The sequence below is a fragment of the Thamnophis elegans genome, chromosome Z (assembly GCF_009769535.1).
Source record: "Thamnophis elegans isolate rThaEle1 chromosome Z, rThaEle1.pri, whole genome shotgun sequence".
NCBI classification, from domain to species: Eukaryota; Metazoa; Chordata; class Lepidosauria; order Squamata; family Colubridae; genus Thamnophis; species Thamnophis elegans.
The window spans coordinates 132,134,589-132,160,808 of record NC_045558.1 but is presented as its reverse complement, the minus strand read 5'-3'; the positions used below and the strand labels follow the sequence as shown (position 1 = coordinate 132,160,808).

At 40.1% G+C, this 26,220-nt stretch overlaps 1 protein-coding gene across 1 annotated transcript; it reads right to left on the bottom strand.

Annotated features, from left to right (window-relative positions):
- Positions 1–1,588: 1,588 nt before the first annotated feature.
- Positions 1,589–14,220, bottom strand: LOC116521835 (vomeronasal type-2 receptor 26-like). Its single transcript, XM_032236485.1, has 5 exons — positions 13,936–14,220; positions 8,755–9,600; positions 6,386–6,613; positions 3,180–3,306; positions 1,589–2,487 (listed from the first exon to the last, which is right to left on the bottom strand). Exons 1-5 carry the CDS (start codon positions 14,218–14,220, stop codon positions 1,589–1,591), a joined length of 2,385 nt encoding a protein of 794 aa, XP_032092376.1.
- Between the last annotated feature and the right edge of the window lie 12,000 nt (positions 14,221–26,220).

Below are 26,220 nucleotides of genomic sequence, written 5' to 3'. Positions count from 1 at the left end.
CTTGAATATGACATTGAAATTTGGCGGCTGAATGCACCAAGATACATTGATATGACAGAAGTAAAACATATCTGAGAATTTATTGGACATTTTGAGAACAGTTCAAAACTTAGTAAGTAGTAATAGCACTCTGATTGCTTAATGTATTTATCAATAAATATTAATTGTTTGCTGATGTAACACACACCATCTACATAGTCCTACATGGCATGGGAGCAGAATATTTGTGGGACCAACTTTCTCCAATGTCTGCCCCATCAGTTCCAGCAGGAATGGCATTCTCTAGGTACTGTTTATTAAGGAGTGTTGTCTAATTGTACCTTAGTAGTATGCCTTTTATGTAATTGAATCTCCCTTTGGAACATTTCCAAAGATAAGGTTGACTCTTGCTGATTGTTAGGAAGGTTCTTTTCTCAGGCAAGGAGATTGAGCGGTTAGGCAAGTTATTATTGATGGTTATTTTTGTTTGCCGTTTTTTCATTGTTATTATTTATCAGTAATTGTTACTGTTTGCATATTCTTAACACTGTTTGCCAGGAAATTTGTGATTAAAAATTTGTGAAATTTGTGATTAAACAACCATACCCCAGATGAATTAAGTGATGCCATGATTGTCTTATCCAAATGCTTGGACACGGTGAGCATCAGTATGGGGGGAAGACAGGGTTCAACAGGGTGCAACTGAATGACTTTGGAATTTGGGACTTGTCAGTTCTAGGACCAGAGGTGGGTTCCTACCGGTTCGCACCAGTTCAGTAGAACCGGTTCGTCAAATCTACCGAACCGGTTAGAAGAGGTTCCACCAGTGGACCCGGAAAGCAGGCTACATCTATAGAAGAGGGTTCCAAATTTTTTTGAAACCCACCACTGTCTAGGACTATGATGCTGGATGACATTGCGCTGCCCAAACAGATCCCAGATGTAAACTGGGATTCCTCCCTCCCTCCCAGATTCTCAGCATCTGGTTGAAGAGAAGGTGGCAGTCATAGGCAGTCTGAGCCACGGGGACACAGTGGTTAAATGCAATAATGTAGGCTAAGTCTGCCTGAAGAGTGTTTGATCCTGTTTGAGGTTGATTTAACCTTTCATCCTTCCAAGGTCGTAAAATAAAGAGTAGATTGTTGGGGAAAATATTCTGATCTTGTATACTTCTCAGAGATTACTGTATATGACTAAGGAGTGGTATGTATGTCTAAGTGTTATTGCTATTGCTATAAAAGTGAACCTAAATATATGTTTTTATACAGGAAGATAAATACAGTATCTTGTCTTTGTTCAAGTGACAAAATGCATTGGTTTAATATTTGAACCAGAAATATTGTAATCAATAATGCTAATTCCTAATGATGTATCATCCTTTTGAAGTAGGTCAGGCCATGAAACTGATGGTGCAGGAATTCCAGGAATACTACTTTATTGTTATAGGTTATAATAAGACAGTTGATATCTAGTCCAAAAAATCCACTTTCCCCATTTTAAGAGCATCAAATTGGAACATTCTACTTCCTCCTGACTAATCACTATTTCATTCTCCAACTTTCTTTTCAAAACTGGTAGATTCTTCAAAATCAATGAATATCTGGAATGATTAGTTTTTTGTTTTTAGATGGTCCTTTGTGTTGAGTTCTGGTCTCAGTACAATTATGTAGCATTTAGGGAAAAATATAGATCCCAATATTCCTATACTGGAAGCCAAGATGGAGAAGATCTCCACAGCTACCATGTATTTTCCTTTGGTGCTCAGATACGTTGGGACAAAAGTCACCCATACACTACAAAACACCAGCATGCTGAAAGCAATAAATTTGGCTTCATTAAAAGAGTCTGGCAGTTTTCGAGCAAAGAAAGCCACAATGTAGCTGACGAGAGCAAGAAGTCCCATATATCCTAAAATATAATAGAACATGTTGCCTGCTCCTTCATTGCATTCGACCACAATCTCTTCTGGAAGAGAATGCATGTCCAAATTTGGGAAAGGAGGGCCAGTACACAGCCACAATATGCAAATACTTGCTTGAATGCAGGAACAACAGAGAATTAGAGAGTTGGAAAATCTTTTCCCCACCCATTTTCTCAATTTTGATCCTGGCTTGGTAGCCATAAAAGCTAGAACCACTGTGATGGTTTTGGCCAAAACTGAAGAAACAGCAACTGAGAAGATAATCCCAAAAGCCATTTGACGAAGAAGACAGGTCAGCAATTGGGGCTGACCAATGAATAGCAAGGAACAGAGAAAGCAGAGGAAGAGGGTGACAAGGAGAAGATAAGAGAGATTCCGGTTGTTAGCTTTGACAATGGGAGTATTCCGGTGTTTTATGAAAATTCCAAGTACCACCACTGTGGTCACAGAAAATGATAGAGCCAGAGCAGCCAAAGTGATGCCCAAAGTTTCATTGTAAGACAAGAAATTTAGATCCTTGGGAATGCACAAGTTTTTTTCCTTGTTTGGATATTGTTCTTCTGGACAGTCTAAGCAGTCATCCATATCTGTGAAAATATATATTTCAAAATTCACAGTCTACTGAGAAGTATTATTAATTGAAAACATCTTATGTCATACAGCAATAGGGGACAACTATGGTTCTTGGAACTGAATGTGCAACAATTCTCATCATTTATTGCTTTTCTTCTGTTAACCAAAAGCATACAAAAATATAATCCTGCAACATTAAAACACCTATTCACACCTCTTTTAAAGAGATCTCTATTAAATCTTGCTATTTCAAAGCTCAGCTAGAATAGAATTCTCATTAATAATGACAGTGACCCGCACAGGGGTGGGTTTCAACCTGTCCACAGCGGTCCGCACAGACCAGTTGGTCAGTGAACACAGAAGTAAGTAACTTCCAGGAACGCCGAAGGGCCCATCCACCCGCCCGCACTCCTTACCGGCCTTTGAAGGCTTCTGCGCTTCCATGCAGGTGCATGGCACATAGAGTGCCTGCGCAATTCTCCATGAGCAACTGGACCATCGCGCAGGCACTAAGATACATGCGTGAACTGCACGTGCGCACGAGGACACCGCTGGCCCCATTCCAACCGTACCGTTTGGAACGGGATGAGCAACCCACCACTGGACCCGCATGTGTGTGATAGCTGTCTCAGTGTGATGTCTCTGTGTGTCTTTATGGATACACTGATTTGCACGCACACAAACATTACAACATCATATTTCCTACCTCTTTCATTTGAAAATTTTCTTGATGGACAAATATTACAATCATAGCAACAAAATGGCTCCCCTTCCTTCCTTTTCTTTCTGGAACCTGGTGGGCAATGATCATTGCACAGAGCAAGAGGTATAGTCTATTCATTAAAGAGAGAGAGAGAGAAATATATTTTATTCCCTTGAATCCAATCATTCTTAGAAATCAGTACATGCATCATAAAGTTCTGAGATATATTCATTACTTTGTGTGTGTTTGTGTGTTCAGATATGTACACATATAAGAAAGAACTAATCCATAAAAACCCATGTATCATTGATGAACCTTACACTCACTTTGAATAATTTTTTTCATCACTAATATGTCACCGTATTTTACTATATATGATTAGTCTCTTGTTATTATTCGGAGCTATTTGCATTTGACTTGAGGGGTCCCCAATCTATACCATCATAAAGTGAATATATATATATATATATATATATATATATATATATATATATATATATATATATATATGTGTGTGTGTGTGTGTGTGTGTGTGTGTGTGTGTGTGTGTACATTTATATATTAATGTAATCTTACAGTAAATATAGTGTTTAGTACTAATGAAATTGGTGGCTTCACACGGCAAACTTGAACTCTTTTAGATGTCCATTCAATATCGCAAGAGAAGTAGAAAAGGGAGGGGGGAAGAAATTTCATTGGTTACATCACTCTCCCTTTCTCCACTGCCACTGAAGAAGCTCCTGAATACTTTAATTAAAGCACTGGAAGAATATAGATATTTGGGGGGAGGGGCTGTATGTGTGTAAAGAATACACAATAGCCCCCTCTCCCACACAAAAAAAACTAGTTATAGAAAGGCAGGGAGACATCAACTATACCTTGGAGCTGACACACCAACTAGATTTGCCTTCAAATGGACATAAGGTACTTGGAAACTTACATATTAAGAAGTCACCTTGACAGAGTCTTTCCTTATGTCGCTTGAAAGGATTACCATGGTGAGACTAGAAGAATGGCCTAAAAGTTAGACAGGTAATAAAAGTGCATCTCCTCAATTAGAGGTATTAAGATACACAGCAGAACCCTGGGACAACTAAGTATTTCCTTAGTTTGAAAGGTGTTTGGAATATAATCTAACGCTTGGGTTGGCAATATATAAATCATATAACAATGCTATACCTTTTTCTTTAAATCATACTGTAAAATGTGATTGGTTGCTGTTTTCCTCAATCGTCCATAAGAGGGAGCCAGAATGGCTGTTAGCTCTCTGTTTGTTAGATGCTGGGCTGATCTGATCTGAGTGTTTTGGAAGCTGGCTGTTAGAAAGTGCTGTGAGCTATTATAAGTTTTGCAACTGCTAGCAAACTTTGAGTACCAGACTGATTATATGATATTGGACTATGTTATTTGGATTATCCCTTAACGGGAAGACATTAATGACGGACTGTCTTATCCATGTATGACTTGGACTGTTTGATGGACTCTGATACCTCTATTTCCACGAAAGTAAAAGCCTATTTAAACTGCAGTGTCTCTGTGTGCTGGTTTGTGTGTTCTCCAACATAATTCTCACAATGCTTCTCTGAACGCACTTGGTCTCCCAACGGGGAGCTTACCTAACAAAAGTTAAAAAAGAGAAGGGAAGCCATCATTTTTTTCAATCCTCCATCACCTTGTAAACTAGCTTTGAAAATCCAAAAAATAACAACTTCAAGTTTGTTCTCTTCCAGACACTTAATATAAAAATACTCAAGATCATTAATTGCTGAAAAGAGATCTTTCGATACATAAAATATTAGCCTCTCTACCTCTCAGCAGGCTTAAGTCTAGGAAACCAATTGGGAATAACACACCACAGTCTGACAACTTAGATGAAGATGAGCAACTTTTAATAACCACAACCAAACAGAACACACAGATCCAAGAAAGCCACTTTCAGGAATACAGTTTCTCCGAAAAAATATGCAGCCACCTGAATAGAATCAGGACAGGCCCTGCCAGAACTAAGGCAAAGCTCCTTAAATGGGAAATGGCAGAGAGCCTGTGGTGCACCAGAACAAACTATAATACATATAGTTCAAGAATGTCTCCTCAGGAAAAAACATGGGATGATCTCATTATAGTTAATCCCAGAAGCAGTTACAAGGTTAGCTTCCTTAGATATTAAATTATGACATCTATTCCATTGCAATTCTATGGCTTCATATTATGGTGATATTATAGTTTCATCTTAATTTAATATTTTATCTACTGTAAAGGTAAATGTTTTCCCGCACATGCATGCTGGTCATTTCTGGCTCTAGGGGCAGGTGCTCATCTCTGTTTCTAAACTGAAGAGCCAGTGCTATCCAAAGACATCTTTGTGGTCCAGAGGTGGGTTCCTACCAGTTTGCACCTATTCGGTAGAACTGGTTCGTCAAATCTACCGAACCGGTTAGAAGAGGTTCCACTAGTGGACCCGGAAAGCAGGCCACACCTACAGAAGAGGTTCCAAAAAAATTTGAAACCCACCACTGGTCCTTGGATATGATTATTCTACACTATCATGCTCATATTTATAAAACTTAGTGCCTCTGTGAAAGGTAAGGATGACTGCTGTGTTTGTGGTGCAATCAGAACATTGCATGTGTTAAAATTGTTTTAAACTCAAATCAAAGATGCCTTTAAAAAAAGATTATATCATATTGTTATGCATGCCAGTGCTGTGTGTGAGGTAATTTAAGGTGGTTCTGACAAGTGTCTTTGGCATCTTCATATCCGGTCAAATGGGCGGCAAGCCACTCCCATCCGGTCACATGGGCAGCAAGCCACTCCCACAAAGGAGGCCACACCCACAGAGTAGGTTCGAACAATTTTTGAAACCCACCACTGCCGTGATCATGTGCCTGGCATGACTAAACACTGAAGGTACACAGAATGCTGTTATCTTCCCACCAAAGGTGGTTTCTATTTTTCTACTTGCATTTTTACATCCTTTTGAACTGCTAGGTTAGCAGCAGCTGGGACAAGTATCAGGATCTCATTCCATTAGGTGGTGCTAGGGATTCGAACCACCAAACTGCCGATCTTTCTCATCAGCAAGCTCAGTGTCTTAACCACTTAGCCAATGAGTCCCTTTATCTCCTATACTGCATGTGTATATATATACACAAACACAAGATAAATAAATGAATAATTGTTGAAAAGAAAGATGTTCGCTTTCATCACACCTGGTTCAAATGGGCCTGCCATGTGATTTTTCTTTCGTTGATGGTGAACTTTCTGCCTGATGGGGCTTCGGGATCCAATTGTCCCACTTTCACTTTCATGAAGGATTTGTTAGGGAAAGTAACCCAGTTGATAATGTCAAATCCAGCTAGCAATTCATGCTTTTTGTCAAAAGACACCTTGTCTCCAGCACTGTTGTTAAAGGAGATTCGGCTTAGGAAATGGTAAAGCTGGAATAAATGAAGTTTTGACAAGTATTACCAAAGTGGTGGATACAATGAAAATTGTTTAGCTTGGTATATAGAGTTTTCCTATACTCCGAAGCTCTTTTCATCCCTTCATGATCAGTGGTCCCATTATTTCATTCCCCAATCAAATATTTCAGTTCAGCTCCATTTTTAAAAGGATACTAAGAACTATCAGATAATGTATTTCAAATGAACCTATTAAAATTCATTTTGGCATAGAAAGATTCTGGTATACCTGTGTCACTGATGGGAATTCAAGTACTAATACTAAATTAAATTTATATGCTGACTTTCTCCCAGTAACACTGGACAGATTCTTTTTGATATATTAACAGAGTCGGAAGGGACCTTGTAAGTCATCTAGTCCAATCCCCTGTCCAAGCAGGAGACCCTGCACTATTTCTGACAAATGACAACCTAATCTCTTCTTGAAAGCCTCCAGTGATGAAGCTCCCACGACTTCTGAAGACAAGCTGTTCCATTGGTTGATTGTTCTCACTCTCAGAAAATTTCTCCTTATGTTCTTAGTTCCTCCTCTGGATTTAAGATTGTTGCAGCATCCACACAGTCAAGTGATCAGAATGTGGACAATGGACACCTGGTATGTAGTTACAACAGCTGCAGTGTCCTAGGGTGGTGGTGGTGGTCATGTGATTACCATTTTTGAGTATCCCAGGCAGCTTCTTATAACAAAGTAAATGGGAGAAGCTTGATTTACTTAACGATCATGTAATTGACTTAACAACTGCAGTGATTCACTTCCTCTCGGCATCTCCTTTGAGAATGTGCAGTAGTGCATTATCACACAGAAAAGAACTGGAAGGGACCTTGGAGGTTTTCTAGTCCAGCCCCCCCCCCAGAAACCCTATACTCGAGGTGGCAAACCTATGACACGAATGCCAGAGGTGGCGCACAAAGCCCTCTCTGTGGGCACATGGCCATCACCACCTGCTCTTCTGGGCTCCATCATGTGCATGCATGCCAGACAGCTGGTCCAGCATGCAGCTGCTCTCTTCCAGGTTCCAGTGCTGGTTAACCTTTTTGACACTGAGTGCTGAAATTGGAGCTTGTGCGTATGTGTGTGCATGCTGGAACACCAGAGCCCGGAAGAGAGCATCTGGCTGGTGTGAATATGCATCAGATCAGCTGTCCAGCATGCATGTGCATGATGGAACCTGAAAAAGATTAACCATCACTGCCCTATACCATTTCAGACAAGTGACTGTCCAATCGCTTCTTAAAAACCTCCAGCGATAAAGCACCCACAACTCCTGAAGGCAAGCTGTTCTACTGGTTATGCTGCCTATTCAGTGATGGGATTCAGCCGGTTTCGCACCTATCTGGGAGAACCGGTTGTTAGCTTTCTCAGCAGTTCGGAGAACTGGTTGTTGGAAGAAATCTCCTCCTCCCCCCCACTTTACAGGGCTAATCCTGTAAGGAAGGCCAGAAGGAAGGAACATTCTGGTGGTGTTTCTAGCTTAATCTTTATTGTGCTACTTACAGAAACTGCCTCTCTGGTTAACCCTTATCACATTGTCACAGCTAAGGCAAAGCGCCCATCAACCTGAGTGATGTTGAGTTGGCCACATCCACCCAGTCACATGACCACCAAGCCCTGCCTACCCAGTTGGTCATCAGGGAAGAGAACCGGTTGTTAAATTATTTGAATCCCACCACTTTGCCTATTGTATACAGAATTAGAATCCTATATATTTAAAGTCACAACCCCTGGTATGCCGAAATATGGGAGGAAGATCACTACTTCCATTCTCTGTCCTTCGGCTCATCACAAGAGACCATCCAGACAGAAACCCAATATTTTTTACTATTGCCTTTTTGTTACATTTGTTATATTTGTGCTGACAAATAAATAAAGGGAGACTAGTATAGATCTATTTCAAGCTATTTAGCTCTCATCAGCTAGCCATACCCTTGATGCTTGATTCCCAGTAAGGGTATGGCTAGCTGATGAGAGCTAAATAGCTTGAAATAGATCTATACTAGTCTCCCTTTATTTATTTATCAGCACAAATATAACAATTAGAATCCTTCTTATACAAATGAAAATGTTAACAACAACATTGATGCATCAAAATTAATCTGCCTTCTAGATGAGATATTACCTGAAAATACTGTGATTTAGAAGTCCTTGGGTGATCTTTTGTCAGTAATGCTCCATATTTACTTCTGGATGAATAAAAGGCATGCAAAGCATGCACCAAAGCATAGACAGCATTATAAACACTGTAGCTTTGACTGGTCATGCTTGTTTCAAAAAAAGGCTGCGGAAGGTTTTCTAGTTTCTCGTTGCCAGTACAGCTTCCTTTTTCCGTTGCAGAAGCTGGAAATGAGCATTTAAATGCTTGTTCCCAAAAGACTCTGATAAAGTGATCGGTACGAGAACGGGGGTCCTGGAGGAGAAGGAAATTCTGAAATGTTGACAACTCCAAGGTGTGACTTGCAAAGGACAAGGCTCCGTTGAAGATCTGCATGTTTAAATTATTTAAAAAGGGCTCCACTGAAAAATCCCAATGGGCTGTCATCACCCAAACTTTCCGCACAGGCAGCATCATGTCTGATTCGGCAAGATTGAGCACTAGCTGCAAATCTAACATCATATGAGCATCAGCACTTATAACACAGACATTGATTTTTTCTTTGCTCAGCAACTGGGCCATTTCCCTAAACATGTCATTGAAATTAAGAACGCCGAAAATGTTGCTTTGGAGTGGCATTCGTTCAGAGAAGGCAGTGCAGATTCCATTATTGGAAAAGCTTTTCTCCAAGATCTGCACAAACTTTTCTCCTTTGTCGTCATCCATGGCCATGATCCCAACCCATTTCCATTGAAAATGAAGCAAGAGTTGGACTATTCCTGTATACTGATGTTCTTCATTAGGTACCATGCGGTATAAGAAAGACGGATGGCTTATATCATTCACTGGTGGAGTATATAAACAATAGGAGACCTAAAGGAGAACATAATTACATCCATAATAGGGAAATATAAAAATATCTACAAGATCAAGCCCTTTTCTGTAATGCTAGTTCTTTTCCCCACTTTTACAGTCTAAAATAATCTTTTCCTCTCCACATTAACTTCACAAAAGTGTAGCAATTTTTTTTTAAAGTTTGCAGTTATCCCATGTTGAAGCTCCGTCAAAATATTTCATGTCTGACTCAGATCTTTATTTGCAGCCTATTGTCTTCCATGTCTCCCCTTTGCTTTGGAATAAACATTAAAATAAGATCCAAATAGATAGATTCTATTTATGATATTTTGTAATACATCAGTCATTTTATATTTCACATATCTATCTCCCCTCCTCTCTATTTCCATGTTGCTTGTATCTTTAAATTTTATATTGTTTCATTTGTTTCCTAGTATAATTTGATTGCTTATTAGTAACCTATGACTATCACTAAGTGTTGTATCTTATGATTCTTGATGAATGTATTCTATTTTAGAATAGACATTTCCTTTATGTACATTGAGAGTATATGCACCAAAGACAAATTCCTTGTGTGTCCAATTACACTTGGCCAATAAAGAATTCTATTCTATTCTATTCTATTCTATTCTATTCTATTCTATTCTATTCCATCCCATCCCATCCCATCCCATCCTATCCTATCCTATCCTATCCTATCCTATTCTCTGTTAAGTGTCCTGAGAACATGGGGAAATTAAATTTTGTTGTTTTTATCATCTCCAACTAATTCATTTATTCCATTGGTATTTAATTACAGCTAAGTTTAGTCTGCTTTCCACACAACAAAAAAAAGAAACTAATGAATATTAAAGGACCAAAAATTCAAACCATCTAAAGCAAGTGTCATTCTATAGCTTAGAATGACAACATTTATAGCCATGAAATCAGATCAAAGCAGCAAAAATAGGACTGTACTACTGATCGCACAAGTCCAGTAAAATCCTGAGTGCACAGAGATGCTGATGCTGACAATTAATTGTGAATGATAAGAAGCTTAAGATAAAGATGCTCTCAAACTTGAGGCTTCACAAACATGACTGTTTTCTAATTCACAATATGGAAGTAATTTAGGAATACTTTCCCCTGGTATTTTCCCCCCAACTTTTTAGTCTAATCTATAGCCTACATTAGCCTACCAATATTAGATTGCTTCCTATGTAAGTGCCAACCTGGCCTAATCCATATATTATACTATTTCCTTTGTGGTGAATCTATGTTACACAGAAAACAGAAAAGGAACAAACAGTAAGTCAAGGAAGTTAAAGATATTAAATAATAAGAAAAAATAAATGAAAGGAAAAACAGCTAACCCTAGTTTACATATTGCTCTCTATATACTAGATACTACTAAAGATTTTGTGTCTGTAGTCTGGGTGAAACAGTGCATCATAGGGCAAAACTTTTGAATCAAGGTGCCTCAAATGAGCTAACTTGCAGAATGCATCCAGAAAGCTAAGAGTCTGGCGGTTTTAATATTTGGCAAGTTTTATAAAATATTGTATGACATAAAAATGATCACAAAACATCTTATGATGTAAACTAAAGTGTCATAAAACATTTCCTGTGGTTAGTTGCTGATGTTTGACCATGGGTATACAGTTCAAAATGGGCTATATTTCAAATAATTCCAAATGTATTCCTCCTTTCTGGACCCTCTCATGTTATTATAACACATAATTATTAAAGTATTCAATTCTAACTGCATTCAACTGATTTTTCCTTTCCATAACAAGATGTCAAGAACATAGTACTTTTTACTTTATTTAAAAAGAGACATTTAATTAGTTTACAGCACCTGCAGGCTGTTCTAATCATGTACTGACTCTATTTAGCTTATAGGTTTCTCCCTTCTTAAAAAAAAAATTATTCATAAACACTTCTTTGGAAAACAGTGCATTGTCAGGGCAAATGTTATTTGCCATTTACAAATAAAAAAGACCAAAAAGGAAAAGTTATTAGCTTGACTTACAAGCTAACAACAACAATAATGATATAGTAACAATAGGAATGATATAACCAAAAAGCTTTTAGCTAAATTTCTTCTTACATTAAAGTATTATAATTATTTACCTTCTTAATTTTCAGTACTAACATTTATGATCTTACTTTTCTCTACCTCTTGCTTCTATCCATTCATAAAATTTATTCTAAATCATATAATATTCTATATCTTCTTGATCTTTAATTTTAAAGGTTAATTTAACCATTTCGGCACAGTCAATTTTTTTCTGAATTACAGCCTCCTCTGATGGGAAGATGGGTTAATCGTGCTCCACTCCCCCCCCCCCCACAAAAAAATACACCATGTATTCCTCACAACAGATTGCATATTACAATGACATCTTTAATCTGCATTTACACATCTTCTTTGTCCATCCATTTCCCCATCCCTAGTTAACAATCCATGGAATATAAACATTTCTATACTTGCTCTTATTTTTCACTATTTATGCTTAATTCACAATTATTATTCCTCTTATTTCCCCTGCTTACACTCTAAGATCAGTCAGTGTCAAATAAATGCTGGCTGCCTACATCATAATTAATATGAATCCTTCCTGTTATCATGTTTATCTTTTAAATCTTAGTTTAAGTTTAAGATAAATAAAAACTCTCTTAAGTTTAGACTTTTTTTTAAGGAAAAGACTTTTTAAATGTATGAGAGATTTATCATGTACACCACCCAGATTTCTTTTGCTCCCCTTGTGTGATTTAATGACATTGAAAGCAAGGAATGTAGAGGGAAAAAGGAACTGAGAGAAAGAAAAGAAAAATAGAGAATAGTTAAGGCAAGGATAAATAGACAAAAGGGCAAGAAGATAATCACCATATTAAAGAGAATGGTTGGCATTGTGAGAACTAAAACATGAATCCTGTTGAGAAAGATAAACTTTTGTCCTTCCAACCATGAACCACTTATATTCATATCATCTAACCATAATTGGTATCAGGGGTGGGTTTCTCGCTCCATTCCAACCGGTTCGGTTGGAACGGGGCCGGCGGCGTCCTCGTGCACGTGCATGGTGCATGCATGCGTACTAGCATCTGCGTGATGCTCCAGCTGCTCCTGGATGATCGCACAGGCGCTGTATGCGTCCTGCACATGCATGGAAGTGCAGAACTCGTCAAAACCAGGTAAGGACCACGGGCGGGCGCACCCTTCGCCGTTCCGGAAGTTACTTACTTCCAGGTTCGGCGACCAACCGGTTCGCAGGGACCGCCGCGAACCGGTTGAAACCCACCCCTGATTGGTATAATTAAAACTAAGTTTTAAGTTATTCACCATTATAAATGCATTTACCTCATCCCAAATGAGAGAAATAATGCAATACCCTCTCCCTGCCTAAAATATCACATTACCAGAGAAGACAAATTAAATATTGCACTACCAGAAGAAAAAAACTGAGATACAGACATATTTTGTGGTGCTGGCAATGTGATCTTAAATCTCTTTGTATTCCAAAACTAAATTTAGAAGAAGTCATGTTATTCTCGTTCAAATAAAACTACAACACTATATAGAAAATGTAAATAATAAGATGAAGATAATAAGTTTTAATAAGTTTTAATCACGTGAAGTGTTAATACCACTTTATAATGCCTTGGTAAGGCCACGCTTGGAATACTGCATTCAGTTTTGGTCGCCACGATGTAGAAAAGATGTGGAGACTCTAGAAAGAGTGCAGAGAAGAGCAACAAACATGATTAGGGGACTGGAGACTAAAACGGTTGCAGGAACTGGGTATGTCTACTTTAATGAAAAGAAGGATTAGGGAAGACATGATAGCAGTGTTCCAATATCTCAGAGGTTGCCACAAAGAAGAGGGAGTCAAACTATTCTCCAATGGACCTGAGGGTAGGACAAGAAGCAATGGGTGGAAACTAATCAAGGAGAGAAGCAACTTAGAACTGAGGAGAAATTTCCTGACAGTTAAAACAATTAATCAGTGGAAAGCTTGCCTCCAGAAGTTGTGAATGCCCCAACACTGAAAGTATTTAAAAAGATGTTGGATAGCCATTTGTCTGACACAGTATAGGGTTTCCTGCCAACCATGGGGTTGGACTAGAAGACCCCCAAGGTCCCTTCCATCTCTGCTATTGTATTGTATTAAGTTTCTTACTCAATGCAAAGACTTCCTTAATAAATGCAGATAGTACTTTTCTTAGTAATATTTAATAATATATCAACTTCTGGAAATCGAAGTCCATTCATCTTAAAATTTGCAAGAATGAGACTGTAATAGATAATATGTTCTATTATCTATTAATAGATAATATGTTCTATTATAATAGATGTGTGATCCACCTTACCTGTGGAATCTTGTAGATCCCTAAGATAGTAGCTATGTGAAGGGAAGTTTCTGAATCAGTACCCCCAATGACAGCTGCTGGTATCTTCTTGCTGCAATTGTAGTTGAGAAGAGTTGGCTTCTGATTAAAGAGCAAGTTCAGCGTGTTCTGATAAGTTATCTGGGCATCAAAGTGGCTATCATAGATATGAAATCCCAGCGTCCTATTGGGTAAGATCATGCTGTTTCCATTGATTTCATTCACTGCAAACACCAAGGCTAGGGTGTGCTGATATTTTTTCAGCATGACACTAAAATAAAAGACACATCTTGAGTAAGCCATGAAGTTCAATATTGTGAATGATCCTATACCGTTCTTGCAAAGAGTCACTCTGGCTTAGAATATCCTATGTTTTGAGGTGGATAACATTGGACAACGAGAAATTTAACTAGAAGAATTGCTTGATTTGCTTGTAATGGATCTAACCTTCTCTAATCCCTCTAAGGGAGAAGTCTATTTTCAGAGAAAATATGCTCAGAAATAAATACAAGAGATATTTCATGAGAAGACTACTCCACTCCTCTGCTCACAATAGAATCCCCCCCCTTTTTTTACGGCACCAGGCTGGAAATCTTGGGCTTGGTCAATCTGGAACTATGCCGCCTACAGTCTGACCTAATCATAGTACCCGAAATTATCTGCTACAATGACCTACCTGTTAACAACTACTTCAGCTTCAACCTCAATAATACACCAGCAAACAATAGATACAAACTCAAGGTAAACCGCTCCAAACTTGATTGCGGAAAATACGACTTCAGCAACAGAGTGGCCAATGCCTGGAATGCTCTACCTGTCTTTATTGCTACATTCTCTAACCCCCACAGCTTCAATCTTAAAATTTCTACTGTGGACCTCACCCCATTCCTAAGAGGTCCGTAAAGGGGGTGTGCATAAGCATAACAGCATGTCTACCATCCCCGTCATACTGCCCCATTTATTTGTACTCATTTCCTTGTTCATGTCCATGTTTCTACTTATACTTGTTATCATGTACATGTTCGACAAACTAAAAATAAATAAAAAAGTATTATACACTGCAGAAAAAAGCTAACTATCACTCCATTAAAGTATGTAATAAAACTTTCCAACGATGGATCAGAGAAATATGGACTTTCTTGGAGAGATTTTCCCCCAATGATATTTTTGGTAGGATGTCTAAGGGAATAAATAAGGCTATGTATAATGACAAGAACTTTAAGCAACAGGAGATCGAACCAAGACATAGAACCATAGAACCAAAAGAGAAGTTTAAGCCACAATATTCAACTGCTTGCTCAGTGCTGAAGCTTTATTTTAAGCCAAATGGATGGGTTAAACCCAAGAGCAATAAGAGAGTAGTTGCTGCAGTGAAAAACAACATGTGTATTTTGGATCTGGCCACCAGATCAACCTCCTACTTTCTATTACCAAAAGAGCAGAATAAGTGGATGTAGGAATAAAAAATATTTGACTACTAGAATCTATGCAGAGTTGCTAAAAGCATATGAGTGGTGCTGCTAGGAAATAGCCAAGTATTACAGAAATCAATGAGGTTTTCCTTACACAGGTTCAACATCACCCTTGGGCGTAGGGTGTGAGCTGAAGTCTGCTCCTTCAGAAAAGGAGAAAAGCTGTGAAATTATCCCACCAATTATCACATCACCTGGCTGAAAATATTGGTACTGCACTTTCAGAGACTCACGAATGGTACACACTGCAGAAGATATCACACAATCTGTTGGTGGCAGCAGCAGCAAACACACCAGAAGTCTCAGGGACAAGAGGGACTCTCTCATGCAGCAGGCAAAATGGTTGTCCCTTAATTTAAGATCTCCTACTCCTTCTTTGATTGTCATCATCCAGCTGTTTAGTATGCCATGGTCTTTATGATTGTGGATCCTACCATTAAATGCATACACAATTGTCTGCTGAATCCATGGACGGACTGATGGATACATACATACATACATACACACATACATAGACAAACTAACCATCCCTTTGATCAGTTCAGGAGTTATATACCTGTATGCAATTAGAGTGGAAAAATATTTTCCCCTACTTTGAGAATAATGATAATCACCTTAGATAATCATAAGGTATGCAGTCACTTTTTCCAAACACTGAAGTCAGCAAAATTCTCAGAGGTAATTCCCCTTCCTCCTCCTCCATCACTGCTTTGTATGTAATAATAATTGTTTTGTAGAAAGTACTAGAGCTCATGAACAAAAAGAGGGCTATAGATTAGATTTATTAGGAATATAATCATATATATCATATACTTCATATACTTCATATACTTCATATACTTCATATACTTCATATACTTCATATACATCATATACATATACATATACATATACATATACATATACATATACATATACATAATAGTATAGTATAGTATAGTATAGTATAGTATAGTATAGTAGAGTAGAGTAGAGTAGAGTAGAGTAGAGTATAGTATCAGTGGTGGGTTCTGGATCCGGTTGGGAGCCGGCGTCCTCCACATGAATGACTGTGGCACACCCACACCCGCATACAATGCATGCATGCATCTTACCATCCAGCGACACCTCCATGATGCTCCAGCTTCTTGGCGGAGTGCATGGAAGCACCGAAGGGTTTAAAGACAGGTAAGGAGAGTTGGCGGGCAAGTGGCCCTCCGGAGCACCGGAATGGAACGCTACCGGGTGCTCTGGGCGGGCTCCGGTACACCCATACTGTATAATATAATATAGTTGTCAGGCCTGCAGCCGGTTCTTTTTAGGATCTTTGGCCTGCCACTCTCTATCTCTCTTTCTTTATTATGATGTTTCATTAGTGGGGAATTGGGAGGGGGAATAGTAAGGTGTAGAATGTGTTGTTTTCAAAATAAAAAAATCCTTTCTAGAAATCGAGTCATTCTTTGTCTCTGCACCTCTGCATTTGACAGGAAGTGGATGGGTGGAAATGCCAGCCTGGCAGTGGAAGATTGGACCATGTGATGAACTTGTAGGTGTGGGGACAAGATCATGAACTTTCAACTGGGTGGAAACCCCAGGAAGCTTTCAGATTTGGGTTTTCACAGATGTGCCAACATGTCTCTCTTAATAAATTGGAGTTTTGAGGAAAGCTCTGCCTTGGACTCTGATTTAATTTTAGATGATATTTGGAATGCTGAGTATAGTATAGTATTCTTTATATTTATTAGGAATACACAGGTCATAAATTAACCTTAGATCTAATTATTAGATTTGATTTACTAGGAATAGATTTATTGGGTATATACATTTCATATATTTGTAGCCAGTGGTGGGTTCCTAACCGGATTTATTACAGGTTCGCCGAGAGGGCCTTTTGTCCTCTTTCCCTGTCTCTTCCTTACTCAGCTGAAGCTTTAGGATTAAATTAAAAAAATTAACTTCTCAATTTCTAACCTTGCATGATATAAAATGTCCCCCCTCACTTTTCAGGATTTCAGCCAATTCTCTCCCCAAAAAGTCTTCCTGCCAAAACCTGACAGAACCTTCTTCTCTCTTTTTCCTCTTCCTCCCTCAGCTGAAGCTTCAGGATTAAACTAAAAATTTTAACTTCTCAATTTCTAACGTTGCTTGAGATAAAATGTCCCCCCTCACTTCTCAGGTGTCAGGGCTGCTTCCCTCAGTAACCAAGAAAGAAACCACTCAACTCCATTTTGCCGAATTAAGAGTACTTTTACTGGTCATGAGTAGATAGTAGCTAGGCAAAGCAAGATCTGAGGCAAAAGCATGCGTAATCATAGATATCAATAAGTAACCCAACCCCCTCCCCTTGGTAACCCCATCCCATAGTCCAATCCGCACACCCCACAGGTGTCATGTGTAAGGTGACCAGATTTTCAGATTGGAAAAGAGGGACGCCCTTGACCGGGGGGGGGGGGGGGGCTTGATTAAAAAAATTTTTTTTTGTCAAAAGGTCACCCCAGGACACTGAAACCAGCATAAATACGAATCTGTTGCCAAACAAAATTTTGATCACGTGACCATGAGGATGCTGCAACGGTCGCTAAGTGTGAAAAATGGTCGCAACGGTCGCTAAGTGTGAAAAATGGTCATCAGTCACTTTTTTCAATGCCATTGTATCTTCCTGATTATTAAAAGTGCAAATTCACTCAGTGTCAATCATGACTCCTGAGTCCATTTCAAAGTATTGTGCATAGAAATTTTAAAAATGGCTTGTTTCAATTTATTTTGGATAGAATCTTTTTTTAAATAGTTTAAGACAATTTAAAAAAAGAATCAACACAGAATAACACTATTTTTAAAAATCATATGCACAATAAATAAAATATTATTTTAAAATACATTAAAAAAATAAAAGAAAAAACCCAGCTCACTTACCAGCAGGCAGGCAGAGTCAGCAGATCTTCGTAGGGATGGATGGAAGCACACAGGGAGCCTATATATACGCAACTGCAGTAACAATGACAATGATGAAGGATTGGATTGAGTTAAAGAATAAAAGAATTCTGATCTTAGAAGGCCATGACCTGCAGGCAGGCTGGCATAATTTCTTATGGAATGAATGACAAACATAAAACGCGCAAATACTTTCAAAATCATTTAATTAGAACTTTACTGCAACAATGGCTCAAAATCAAAAAAATCCACTATGTGAAAACCCCAAATTGGCTATCACCAACAGAAAGAACGACACACCCAAATTTTACAGATTGGAACAAAATTCTAAGATACAGAGATCTAATTGACAGACAGGGAAATTTAAAAACAATTGAAGAATTGGCAGATCAGAATATGAAAGGTGACTGGCTAACCTACCTCCAAATTAAAACTAAATACAATAAAGACACTAAAATATATGGTATTGAAACAGAACCACACAAATTGAATAAAATTATTCAAAGTCTGGACAGAAAGATGATAGGGAAAATATACAAATTCCTCTTGAAGTATCAAATGGAAGAGGAAATTGGAAACTGTAAAAGAACCAATGATAAAATGGGCACAGAACTTTGGCTATAACATTGAACTAGACAAATGGGAAAAATTTTGGGGAATAAATTTAAGAATGACACTATCAATCCCATACAAGGAAAACCTTGTTCTTTCAATCCTTCCAATATTTTTTCCTTCATTCCCTTGTCTGTTTCAATATTAAGTACATTTCTTCCTTTCTTCCTATAATTTTTTCCATTTTCTTCCTTATATTCTTTTCCATTTCAACATTGTCTTCCTTTTTTCCTTCCTTCCTTCCTATACGTCTTTCCATTTTCTTCCTTATATTATCTTTTCTGTTTCAACAGTCTTTGTTTCTTCCTTCCTTCCTTCCTTCCTTCCTATACTTCTTCTTTCATTCATTATATTTTCTTTTCCATTTCAATATTAAGTGTAATTCTTTGTTCCTCCTTCCTTCTTTCAATCCTTCCAATACTTTTTCCTTCATTCTCTTTTCCTTCAATATTAAGTGCAATTCCTTCCTTCCTTCCTTCCTAAGTTATTTCCATTTTCTTCCTTATATAATATTTTCTGTTTCAACATAAACTGCCTTCCTTCCTTCCCTCCCTCCCATCCCTTTCTTTATGTTTTCTTCATGCTTTCTTTTCTTTTTCCTCTGCTCTTTTTAAATCCCCCCCTTCTTCTCCTCCTCTACATTTAGGTTGGATTAGTTTGTTTATTAGTTAAGTCAAACGTTTTAATAAAAGTTTCATCTTTTAAGATTCGTCCAACACATCCAATTGTAACCTTAACAGAATCCCATTGATTCACGAACGGACTCCACAGACAGCAGCGGGGAGCCCCAGAAGCCAGAGGACGTTCTCTGCTGGCGTCCGCCGCTGCCACGACAACTCTTCCTTCCGCGGCGAATCCCATTGATTCACGAACGGACTCCATGGAAGGAAGAGAGGTCGGGACAGCAGCGGGGAGGCCCAGAAGCGAGGGGACGTTCTCTGCTGGCGTCCGCCGCTGCCACGACCTCTCTTCCTTCCGTGGCGAATCCCATTGATTCACGAATGGACTCCACGGAAGGAAGAGAGGTCGGGACAGCAGCGGGGAGCCCCAGAAGCCAGAGGACGTTCTCTGCTGGCGTCCGCCGCTCCCCCGACCTCTCTTCCTTCCGCGGCGAATCTCATTGATTCACGAACGGACTCCACGGAAGGAAGAGAGGTCGGGACAGCAGCGGGGAGGCCCAGAAGCGAGGGGACGTTCTCTGCTGGCGGCGCCGCTCCCCCGACCTCTCTTCCTTCCGCGGCGAATCCCATTGATTCACGAATGGACTCCATGGAAGGAAGAGAGGAAGAGAGCACGCACAGAGTGGGAAAGGCAGCACCAAAGCCTGGCCGCGAGCGAGGGAGCGCGCGGCGAGCAGCGACGCCGGGCTGCTTCCTCCTCCGCCGCCGCCGGCTGCTCCCTCCGGGGCAGGAGAGCTGGGAGCAGCCGCCCAAGAACTTCCACGTGGTTCCAGAGGTTTTGCCGCCCGTTCCAGCGCAGCACAGGGGCTGGCTGCGAACTCCGCAAGGGGGCTGTCTCCTTCCCCCAGCCCAGTGCCTCCCGATTCCCACGGTACCAAATTAGACAATACAAAACATGATTTACTCACCACCAGTGAGTAAGCGCATCTGCCCAAAACAAAGACGAAATAAAATGGAGACTTGCGCATGCGTCCTCAGCTAAGGAGTCCAGCCAATCAGTGAGCTGGTTGGCCAGCTCACTGATTGGCTGAAGTCCAGCCAATCAAATCAGTGAGCGGCAGGCTGGGCTGGCTTAAATTTGTAGGTGGTAGCATAGAACAGAACGATGAGCCAGCCTAGCAGCTGATGGGCGGGAGCTGCAAGCGCCAAAAAAAGCGTGCCTTTTAAAAAAGCGGGCGGGACGCGGGAAAATGCATCAAAAAGCAGGGGTGTCCCACCAAAAGCGGGACGTCTGGTCACCTTAGTCATGTGGGAGACATCTTCAAAAAGCAGCATCAGGCTGGTATGCCGGACAGTTGGCCTTGCGGCAAATCCTCTATCTGCAGCATGCACAGTAGATGGTGAGAACAACTCCCTTTTTACAATTACTCCTGCACTGACACTTCCCTACCCAAATACAATGCCCCCTCCCCGTTTCAATGGCAGCTGAAAGCAAGCAGCAAAACAGAGGCTGACATCAGGTTTGCAGCCAACTCTCCCCTCAAAAGTCTTCCTGCCAAAACCTGACAGAATCCTCTTCTCTCCTTTCTTCACTTCTTTCGCCCTCAGATGAAGCTCCAGGGCTCAAGGCATCCCCCTCCACTTCACATTATTTCATTCATTTTTTAGATTAGATTTATTAGGAATATGTGTGTGTGTATTCAAGTCGGTGTTGTTTACTGCAAAATTGTCACATGGTGACAATTTTGCAGAAACCATTCTATGCTTCTAAATACTTTTGGGGTGGAAAGATGGAAGAAAGCGAATTATATGTGATAAAAGATATGTTTCCAAGTCCCTACAGAGATGTGGAACTATGAAAATGCTTTTCTTCCTCTAAGCTTTTCTGCTCTATATTTTAAGTATTCTCCTCTTTTTCTCTTCCTTCCTTAAAGCTTTGCAAATGTAAAAATATATTTTAAGTGTTCTCTTTTTTTCTTCCTTACCTTAAAGCTTTGCAAATGTAAAAATATATTTGCCCCAAATATGTTTGTTTGTTTGTTTGTTTATTAACATTTGTAGGCCGCCTTTTTCCCTGAGGGGACTCAGGGCGGCTCACATAAAACCAGGGAAGGGAAATACAAACAATGACATAGACACATATAATAAAAGTAATAAGCAACATACATTCATCATTCGGGAGGGGCAACTATCCTTGTCCCCAGGCCTGACGGGCTAGCCAGTTCTTAAGGGTTGTGCGGAAGGCCTGGACGGTGGTGAGGGTACGAATCTCCACGGGGAGTTCGTTCCAAAGGGTCGGGGCTACTACTGAGAAGGCCCTCCTCCTTGTAGTTGCCAGCCGGCACTGGCTGGCCGATGGAATACGGAGGAGGCCCAATCTGTGAGATCTAATTGGTCGCAGGGAGGTAATTGGCAGGAGGCGGTCTCTCAAGTATCCAGATCCACTACCATGCAGGGCTTTATGGGTGACTAATAGCACCTTGAAGCGCATCCGGAGATCGACAGGTAGCAAGCGCAGCTCGCGGAGGATAGGTGTTATGTGGGTGAACCGAGGTGCACCCACAATCACTCGCGCGGCCGCGTTCTGTACTAGCTGAAGTCGCCGGATGCTCTTCAAGGGCAGCCCCATGTAGAGCACATTGCAGTATTCCAGCCTAAATATGGTTAAATGATATGGCTTACATGACTGATTTTGTAGCTACCATTCATTTTATTAATTCTGAACAATTACTGGAAATTATGACTTCACAAAATAATACATTTGATTTAGAGAAAGTGCATGATAAAATAAAACAGCCTGAATTATAGAAGGTTCTGCTTCTATAATCTTCTGAATGACATTGAAACTTGGCTGCTGAATGCACCAAGATACACTGATAAGACAGAAGTAGAGCATATCTGAGAATTCACCGTATATTTTGAGAATATTTGAAAACTTAGTAGGCAGTAAGAAACCTATTAAATAAGGTATTTATTGATAAATGTGTCATTCTTCAAATAATAGCAATAGCAATAGCAGTAGACTTATATACCGCTTCATAGGCCTTTCAGGCCTCTCTAAGCGGTTTACAGAGAGTCAGCATATTGCCCCCAACAATCTGGGTCCTCATTTTACCCACCTCGGAAGGATGGAAGGCTGAGTCAACCCTGAGCCGGTGAGATTTGAACCGCTGACCTGCTGATCTAGCAGTAGCCTGCAGTGCTGCATTTAACCACTGCGCCACCTTGTAACATTACAAGTGTGTTAGCTGGGAATATGAACATATGTTCAGCTTTATATGTAATCCAGTTGATTTAGGACTTGTTTGATTTTAATCAAATGTATAACTCTATTATATGTTTGCTTTGTTAGTTCCTCACAATAGGCTTGTTGGTGTAATTCATGCAATCTACAGCATCCTTCATGGCATGGGACTGGAATATTTATGGGACCAACTTTCGCCAGTTGTCTCTGCCTGCCCCATCAAATCCAGCAGGAGTAGCATGTTCTGGGTACTCCAGGGACATGCAGTCAGGGGAGGCAGGGGAGGCAGAGCCTCACCACTATCATCATGAAAAGAAAAAAAATGTAAAAGGAACAAGGCAAGAGCTGAGGTCAGGCTGGGCTAGTTGCTGCCAGAGTCACTGTGGATGACTCTGCTTAGTGCTTAACTATTTAAAAAAACCTCTAAAAAAGTGCCCTCTACAGGAGGAGGCAGGAGAACGACGTGCCTCATCTAGTCTGGCATTTTATGATCACTCGAGCAGAGTTAAGCAAGGGTTAAAAGCCGAAAAATTCCTGAAGTAGATGAGGCACATCGTTCTCCTGCCTCCTTTTGTAGAGGGCACTTTTTAGAGGCTTTTTTAAACAGTTAAGCACTAAGCAGAGTCATCCACGATGACTCTGGCAGCAACTAGCTCAGCCCGACCTCAGCTCTTGTCTTTTTCCTTTTACATTTTTTTTTCTTTTCATGATGGCAGGCAAGAGCAGAGTTGAAATCCTCTCTGAAACAGCTGGAAGAGGTACGTGTGGGTCGGAGGGAGGGGGAGGAATTCAAACTTCATCCTCCTGGTGCGGGCTTTGGGCAAAGGCTGGAGGGAAGTGCTCTCCCTCCCCAAGTGTAGTTTGATTGCAGGCAGAGCCACGTTGTCTTTTCAAACCTGTAATCAGTGAAGCTGGGCTGGATCCTTCTGGGGCTGGGGGAAAGTGTGTGTGTGCTCTAGTATGGCTCTTTGACTGACTTCTTGCCTCCTCCTGTGGTCTCCCTGACTCTCTCCAATCCAACTTTGTTTGTGTGTGTGTATGTGTGTGTGTGTGTGTGTGTGCTTGTTTGAGAGAGAGTTTGTTTGAATGAGAGAGGGAATGAGGTAGGAGAGATAGTCCAATCCAACTTCTCTATGTGTGTGTGTTTGAGAGGGGGGTGAGGGAGAGGGGGAGGAAGGAGGGGAAGGGAGAAGAAAAAGAAAAAAGAATGAAGATATAGAATGAAGAATAGAGAGACCTGAAAGGCCTATGAAGCGGTATATAAGTCTACTGCTATTGCTATTGCTATTGAAGGAAACTTATTTAGCAAAGGAGAAAAACAAATGCTGTCACTTTAAATCGGAACTGAGCATGCCTGGCTGTGGAATTCTGGGAGTTGAAGTCCACAAGTCTAAAAAAATTGCTGCCATAAACCTCACCGCATGTCACTGGTACTGTCTATTAAAAGGTGTTGTCTAGCAGTACCCCATAGTATTTGAGAATATGGATTAAAAATGAACTCATTGACTCATTGAAATGAGTTAAAAAATCCAAGCAGGTTTTTATTTTTATTTTGCAGCTATGTTAAAAATGTGGCTCTTTGAAATTTTAGAACTTTAAACTGAATAAACTGAAATTTATTCACCTTGTAAATGTAGCCCAATTAGCAACTTATCTCCAATGATATTTCTTTGTTATTTGCTTAGTTATGAAGCATTACACACTGCTCCAATACCAAGAATCTTGCAGAAGCTTACAGACCAACTTCTATTAGGATGGTTAAACCAAATGTCATGGACTTAAAGACCCCCACCCACCCAAATAGAATAAAGGGGGATGGATGTCTACAATAGGATGGGTCCACTTGTCTTTGGCTTTTTGGATTAGTCATCTTTTAATGTGCTTCCAAGAATCCACCAGGGTGGGAGTATAAATTGGATAATAATTCTATTGTTCCAGAGAATTCTATCTTTACAGACACAGACTTAGTAAAATGTTTTTTGAATGATATTTTTTCATTACAATTGTGTATTTTTTCCTTCTAGTTCCTATATAATATTTAGTTATGGGCAGTGACATATGGTGAGGTTTATGGCTGGTGAGGCACTGACACAGGGGTTTCAAATTTTTTTAGACTTGTGGACTTCAACTCCCAGAATTCCACAGCCAGGCATGCTCAATTCCGATTTAAAGTGACAGCATTTTTCTCCTTTGTGAAATAAGTTTTCCTTCATTCTTTTTCTTCTCTCTCCCCTTCCTTCCTTCCTTCCTTCCTTCCTTCCTTGCTTCCTTCCTTCCTTCCTCCCTCCCTCCCCCCCTCTCTCAAACAGACACATGCACAGAGAGAAGTTGGATCCCTCTCTCACTCACTCACTCTCAAACAAACACAAACACAGAAGTTGGATTGGATATATTTTCCAATGGCTTGAAAACAGCTCTTCTGCCATACCTCCCCATTCCCCTGCTGCCTTCCAATCCAAGCCTTTGATTGCAGGTGGAGCCACGTTGCCTTTTCAAACTTGTAATCAGTGAAGCTGGGCTTATATACTTTTATCCAGCTGTGTGTGGTGTGTGTGTGTGTGTTTGAAAAGGCAACATGGCTCTGCATGCAATCAAACTTTTTGAATTCCTCCCCCCTTCCCACACACACACCTTTTCCAGCTGTTTCAGAGAGGATTTCAATTCTGCTCTTGCCTGCCATCATGAAAACAAAAAAAATGTAAAAGGAAAAAGGCATGAGCTCTGAGGTCAGACTGATCTAGTTGCTCCCAGAGCCTCTAAAAAGCCTCTAAAAACATTCTCTACAGGAGGCAGGAGGACGATGTGCCTCATCTACATAAGGAATTTTTCGGCTTTTAACCCTTGCTTAGCTCTGCTCGAGTGATCATAAAGTCAGACTAAATGAGGCACCTCGTTCTCCTGATGCCCCCTGTAGAGGGCAGTTTTTTAGAGGCTTTAGTTAAGCATTAAGCAGAGACATCCACTGTGACTCTGGCAGCAATTACCTCAGCCTTTTTCCTTTTACATTTCTTTTTTCTTTTCATGAGGACAGTGGTGAGGCTCTGCCTCCCCTCCTCCCATGACTGCACATCCCTGGTTATGGGCCCTTTGGTTATCATCATGCTATTTCTTACTCAAAGTCTCTAAGGAGCTTCACTGAACATCCATTGATTTCTCTTATAATTACCAGCAGAGTTTTGATAATGCAACTTCTTCTCAAATCCTTAGGGATGTCCAAGGGAAGTCTTCAGGTAAAGGCTGAAAGGTGCTATTATTTGTGGAACCAAAGGGCTAGAAATGCCACACTCTGAGAAAGAATATATGTATGCCGATTTTTCTAAATAATGAGAACTACTCCTTTTTTTTTAAATGTTTCATTGTCGCAGATGGAGCCGGTTCATATTTGGTAATGAAAGTCTTCTTGAAAAAG